A 6662-nucleotide genomic window follows, 5' to 3' on the forward strand; every position below is an offset into this window, starting at 1 on the left:
CGTGTACACATGTTCTGGGAATGCGTATCTTTGTGCGAAACTTTATATTTCTGCTGTTTGTGTACAAAAGCGAGCAACACTTTAGCAGCGTGCGTCCTCTTGGGCCCTGGAATCATATCCCGTATCACAAAGAATAAAGTCTTGCCTTGTATGCAACCTGCTTTATTTCATATCCCTCAGGAGTCATGTAATCTGTTCCTGCCAGCCCACCTACCTCCTAATAACCCTGGTGTTCTCAGTCCCTTGTTCTCTCAATGCTACCGGGGCAATATAAGGAAGGAGGCAGCCTTCATCCGTCACTCGATGGAGGGGATGGAGTGAAGAGTCAACACCATCTACAGCAGCAGGTAAGATGGTGCATACATCTGAAACGCACTGTGTTGCTGCAGAGTAGACTTCTCGTAAGTGCTGCCCCTGTTTTGTTTACTGTCTTCAAACCCTTACAGATTAAGGTGTCACGCCCTCAGTATGGCTTCAGTTCGCGTTGTATTCCTGACCACCCTCCTCGTGGTACTGATGGCCGTGCTGACCTCCGCTGGCAGAACCACACGCTGGCCCAGACCTCAGAGTACCAAGAAGCCTCCTCGAACTGGCAGCAGCGGCGGTGGCGGTGGGGGAGGTGGAGGTGGAAGGTTCGGAAGGACCACCACCACCACGACATCTCCCTCCAGTATGCACACAGATGAGACAACCGAGGTCATGATGGATGCGTACACCCTGTCCCCTACAGACAGCACCACCTACTCCAGCGACACTTACCCTACTGATTTCCACACCGATGCCATTGCGCCCCCCGGGAACACCCTTGGAAACTATACCCTCGACTACAATGAGTGTTTCTTTAACTTTTGTGAGTGCTGTCCACCGGAGAAAGGCCCTGTAGGGCCCATGGGAGAGAGAGGACCACCAGGACCTCCTGGAGAGAGGGGCCCTGTCGGTAAGATGGGTTGTAATTTTCATGTGAATTATCTTTTGGAGGTCTAAATTCTCCCTTTTTCATGGTCTTCTTCGTTTTCCAGGGTTACCGGGAGAGAAGGGAGAAATAGGGCCCAGAGGACCTCCAGGACCTGCAGGACTACCTGGAGCCAACGGACTCAATGGCGACATAGGTACAGCGGGGCTTAGCAGCAGGAGAGTTCTTGAATGTCTCTCTGTTTCTCTCTCTCTGTCCCTCTCTCCTTTGTTGCAAAACGCTGTTTTGTATAAGTACTTTGTGGATGTCCTTTTCTACTACGCTCTATTTATCAAAATTACCACAGGTGAAAGAGGTGATCAAGGACCAGCGGGTGTCCCTGGTACCCCTGGGATCCCGGGAAAACCAGGAGAGAGAGGTATGTAGTTTTTTTTTGGAGAACGTCAATAAAATGTTTTAAATATTAAATTAGTTTCAGTCATACTAAATTTGATTAAAGTCGGCATATTGTGCACATTATCTGGTTCATCATTTTATTTTGGGTTAATACTAGAACAGGTTTACATGCTTTCATGCTAGAAAAAAAGACATCACTATTTTTATACAGTCCAGGGCTGCAGCACTTTGTTCCCCCTCTGTCTGAAACGCTCTGATCAGCTCCTGCTCTGATTGGTCAGCTGACACACGCCTGAGCCAGCAACGGTCATGAGGTCAGCTCAGCTGTGCTTTTAGCTTTCCAGTTAGCGCATGTTGTGTGACATTGTGAGGTAGTGTGATGTCACAGAATTAAAGGTTGGACCACTGATGAGGCGTTTCAGAAGCTGCGTTTTCTGTGGGAGAGAGGAGCTTCTGTTGGTGCAAACTTTTACAAGCACAAGAGCCGATTTAAGACACTGAAGGAAAGAAAAAAACAATCAAAAAGCGTAGTAGGTCTCCTTTAAACTTAAATGTATAAATGCACCCTATAAACTTATGTAAAAAAAAAAAAAAAGCAGCATTCTAGTTAAAACTTGTCTTCTTATGTGAATATAACCTCTGTACTACAGGTGATCCGGGCCCCAAAGGAGAAAAAGGTGACCGTGGCTTCAGCGGTCTGAAAGGTGACCCAGGAGAAAGAGGATGGCCTGGTTTTAATGGGACTAGGGGCATCCCTGGGCGAGAGGGGCCTATGGGTCCTCCTGGGGTTCCTGGGACAAAGGGTCAGAAAGGTGAACAGGGACTGATGGGAGAGTGTTTACAGGGTGAGAAAGGCGATGTGGGTGAGCGTGGTCTGAGAGGTGAGATGGGTCCCCCGGGAGTGAATGGGACTAATGGAGCAAAAGGAGAGAGAGGGGAGCCAGGACTGAAGGGGGATACTGGTGCCAGAGGGCCCCCAGGACCTCCAGGAGGGAGGGGCATGGTGGGCCTGAGGGGGGAGCGGGGAGTTAAAGGTGCGCGTGGGCCTCGGGGGCCTAAAGGTTCGCCAGGTGAGAGTGTGGAGCCAGTCCGCTCTGCCTTCAGCGTGGGCTTGTTCCCGAGCAGGTCCTTCCCTCCGCCCAATGTGCCTGTGAAGTTTGATAAGGTGTTTTACAATGGGGAGGGGCACTGGGACCCAAATCTCAACAAGTTCAACGTCACCTACCCAGGGGTCTACCTGTTCAGCTACAGCATCACTGTGCGTAACAGGCCTGTGCGTGCCGCCCTGGTGGTTAACGGCATACGGAAGCTGCGAACCCGGGATTCTCTGTATGGCCAGGACATCGATCAGGCGTCCAACCTGGCACTGCTGCAGCTGAGTGAAGGCGACCAGGTGTGGCTGGAGACACTGAGAGACTGGAATGGAGTCTACTCCAGCAGTGAGGATGACAGCACCTTCTCCGGCTTCCTGCTTTACCCGGACTCAAAGAACAAACCTACAGCCTTGGAGAACCTGTGACCGCGACCTGTGACCTTTGAATGATCTTGGATCTTCTTGTAGACTCTGTTCAACCTTCAGCCTATTGCACTGCTCTGTCAAATTCATGTGATTCACCTAAACATACTGCTGCGGTATACGCTCACGCTTCGCTCTGCTGTCATGCTAATCAAACCAAATGCTTTGCTTGCCTTGCTGTATCTGGAGACATATGAGGCTTGGTTAAACTGCTGCGCGCAACACTTCAGTTCTTTGTAACAATGCATTAAAAATGGCTACGCTTGAAATGGATGACCCTTGAGTTTTATTTATTTGGAAAGCAGACGTAGAAGCTAATTTGTAAGCCATTAGTCATTGCAATTAGAAGAGATAAGCTCTGCCAGTGAGGCCAATCCACATCAGGGAAACAATTGGAGTAATAATCCATGATTGCATTTATTTCCCACTAGAGGGTGTGAGGTGCCCAAGGTTTGTGAGGAGGCACTGGAGAGACTCTATATAGAGTTATTGTAGCTCTGTATTTATAAAAAGTTTTCATTTTAATTTTGTTTTTTTAATTTTTGTTAGTATTTAGTTTAAGTTTAGTTTTAATTACTTTTGGTGTCATTTTTGTTTCTTATTTTTCACTAAACTATGGGGGTATTTGTCAGGGTAAGATGAAATAAGCTCAGAATAGGTATTAAAATACAAACACATTGTGAAGGCAACTGATACACAACCACATAGATGTCCCAGTCTCCAAAAACATACACACCTATGCCTCCTCGTGTTGGCTCGGCTGAGAAATTGACCAAGACTGAAACTAAATTATTAATTATGAATATTCTTTGGTGTTATTTTAGTCGGCCTAATCTTCTAATTACACAATATTCTTCAATTAGTTTTCCCTTTCTCTAAACACTAGTTTTATGTTCTATATTCCAAATGAAAACAGTTTAAATTCACGGAAAAAACAAATTGATACCGGACGTGTCCATTTCCCCTTATTGACCAACAACAATAGCAGAAAAAAGCCTCTAATGCAGAAACCATTCACACTGCAGGGTGGTACAGGTAATTCTTGTGAACTCTCAATTCACCACAGCTGTTGAAATTCATGAATTTGGTCGGTAATGTGAATTTGGTTATTTCCCAGACCTTTAAAGCAGCACAGCGCAGAGACAGCGGCAGGATTCTGATTATGAGCACAGATTGAAAGGTAGCACAGAAACACAGACCCATTTGGGCTTTTTTTTTTTTTTTTTAAAAAAAAAAAAATTGCCCACAAGTAAGAAGTAATGCCCCCCTGACGTAACACAACAACGGACTGACTGCTTAACACCGCTGAACAGGGAGGATAACCTCTCTGCAGCAGAGAAGAGATGAGTGTACTGTAAATTATCCTCTGGTGTTGCAGCACTGTATGAAAAATTGCACTGACTTTTATAAAAAGCTATATCTCATCAGACTCTAAACAGTCAAGTCTTTTCTCAGCAATCCATCAATGAGATACATTGCATTTTGTAAAAAAAGAAAGAATCCTGAGAGGTTACTGAGACATTTTTATGTTGTGCTTTAAAAAAAGGGAGTCGGGAGGTTGACATTAAATTAAGATCTTTCATTGCGTAGCATCATATTTATTACTATTACATAAGAGGATATACACAAAACACAAATCATTGAAAAACACACAAAAAAGCCTGTTTTTGAGTAACTTTGCCTAAAATCTTCAGTGATTTAATCACTGAAAGTCAATTTTTTTTCTTGCACATACATTTTACCCCCTAAGAAGTATGTTGTTTCTTATATTAATGTTGTCATATTTTTAGCTGCTTGGACATTGTTTTTATTAAATTGAATCTTGGTTCACATTAAATCATCTTATCTACATGTTAAGGTGAGTTTTTAGGTGTTCTTCAGCACAAACATTCTCAGGACATAATAAAATTCCCATGTGTGATTAATGAATAAGAAGAGTGCTTAAATCTGCAATGTTAGTTGACCTCTACATTTATAACCAAAAGTTTATTTTATTAAAATAGGTGATGTTTAATGTTTGCCTCTGAAATCTAATCCTACCTTTATCCTCTTAAGTTCAGACAAAATCACATCTCTTTAAATTTAATATCATATGTCAAATTATTCGCCACGTCTTTCTTACACATTGATTTCTAAATGACATTAAATCAATGAACATTTGTGAATTTCATAGCCATTCAACAATACAATACACCAATAGTTGCTAATGTATGCACATGTCTCATTCATGTGTATAAAAATATAAATATCGCAGTTTTTCTTTGTTGAATTTGCTCCGCAGATCATGCATATTTCCTCTGTTTTCCTCAAGGAGACACACCGTTTAGAGTGTACACTTAAAGAAGATATAGCCAGTGGCACATAACATATAATTACTATAACATCAAATACTGTGACATGATAAACATGAGGGAATTACCTTTTTAATCACGTCCAAATACACATCATCAAAGACCGGTTTTTACGTTCACCCGTGTCTCTAGATTAATTAAAAAAGCAGACTGTCAGCGACTTTAAAGTGAAAAAGACAGAAATAAACCGAGATTGTTATTAAATATGATATATATATGAATTTGCCTGTAATAAAAAATGCTAAAAAAAAAAATGCTATTCTGAAGCGACTTTTGCGACTGATTTCATCATTTTGAACGAGACTGGAAGGATGTTATTTCTCAGCTTAGTTAGGGTCTCTTAAGCTAAAATCTCAGGAGGAGAGGCTTTATTGATTTAGAAATTTAAAAAAAAAACGTTCTAGGAAGACTGAAAGTTAACGTTGATTAAGTGCATGTGTAATATTGAGGAGAAACATAATATACTGTGGAAAAGCCCTGAATGACATCTCCATCTACTGGTGAGGGACATAAATTTACCTCAAATTTCCACCTTATTTATGCTGCTGTTGGTGGTGATGGTGGTGTGTGTGTGTGTGTGTGTGTGTGTGTGTGTGTGTGTGTGTGTGTGTTAAAATGTTATTTTGCTTGTTTGTTTATAGGCCTATCTGTGTATGTGTGTCCATGTGTGTGTGCATTTATGTATTTTCTACTACTCTGTGTGAAAATATAAATAACTACCTTGGCGGTGTGTGCAGTGTAATCTGTTCCCAGCAGGCTGGATTCCCACTGTGAGAAAGACAGTATATTGTTCCTGCAGCGCCACAGATAACAACTCATTAGCATACTGAATCATTTGGCTGCAAGAGCCACTCTGCCACCCATCTGCACTGAGCTGATAAACACACACACACACACACACACGCACACACGCCAGCTCACACACACACACACACACAGATCTATGCAGAGCGAGTGCACACACACACTCACATAAGCCCGGGCTCACAAACACACAAACACACACGCACACGTACGAGCACAAGCCTCCTCTCATTCCCTCCCTTTCAATCCCTCATATACACTCCCTGTATCCCTCTTTTTGTGACTCTGTGTGTTGTTGTTTTTTTTTTTTTTTTGGAGAGCGAGGAACACTGAAGCAGGTAAAAATGTTTGGCAGGCATTAACCCCGAGAGCCCCCCAGTCAGTCCCGGCACAGCCAGAGCGGAGGGCCTAGGAGAGGTCTCCGAACACCTGGATGTCTCTGATGCTCTCTGGAAGCAATTATAGTTTTGAGAAAAATATCTAAGAGCTGTAGTAGTAGTAGTAGTGGTAGTAGTAGCAGCAGTGGCACCGGTGGTGGCAAAGTCTGCTGTGAGCACTGGAATACAGGGACTGTGGAAAAGCTACAACAGCTCTGCTAACTTCTTATCAGCGACCGCATAACTTTTCGGTGGCGTAGGTGAATAACTTTCGGGGCTGTGGGACCCTCGACCAGTATGGCTGA

General features: G+C 43.3%; 1 protein-coding gene across 1 annotated transcript; it reads left to right on the forward strand.

Annotated features, from left to right (window-relative positions):
* The first annotated feature begins 468 nt into the window (after positions 1–468).
* Positions 469–2960, forward strand: otol1a (otolin 1a). The gene is made up of 4 exons (XM_037083958.1): positions 469–937; positions 1020–1109; positions 1260–1331; positions 1960–2960. Exons 1-4 carry the CDS (start codon positions 469–471, stop codon positions 2826–2828), a joined length of 1500 nt encoding a protein of 499 aa, XP_036939853.1. The 3' UTR covers positions 2829–2960.
* The last annotated feature ends 3702 nt before the right edge of the window (positions 2961–6662 follow it).

This window comes from Acanthopagrus latus, chromosome 21, assembly GCF_904848185.1.
Source record: "Acanthopagrus latus isolate v.2019 chromosome 21, fAcaLat1.1, whole genome shotgun sequence".
Taxonomy (NCBI): Eukaryota; Metazoa; Chordata; class Actinopteri; order Spariformes; family Sparidae; genus Acanthopagrus; species Acanthopagrus latus.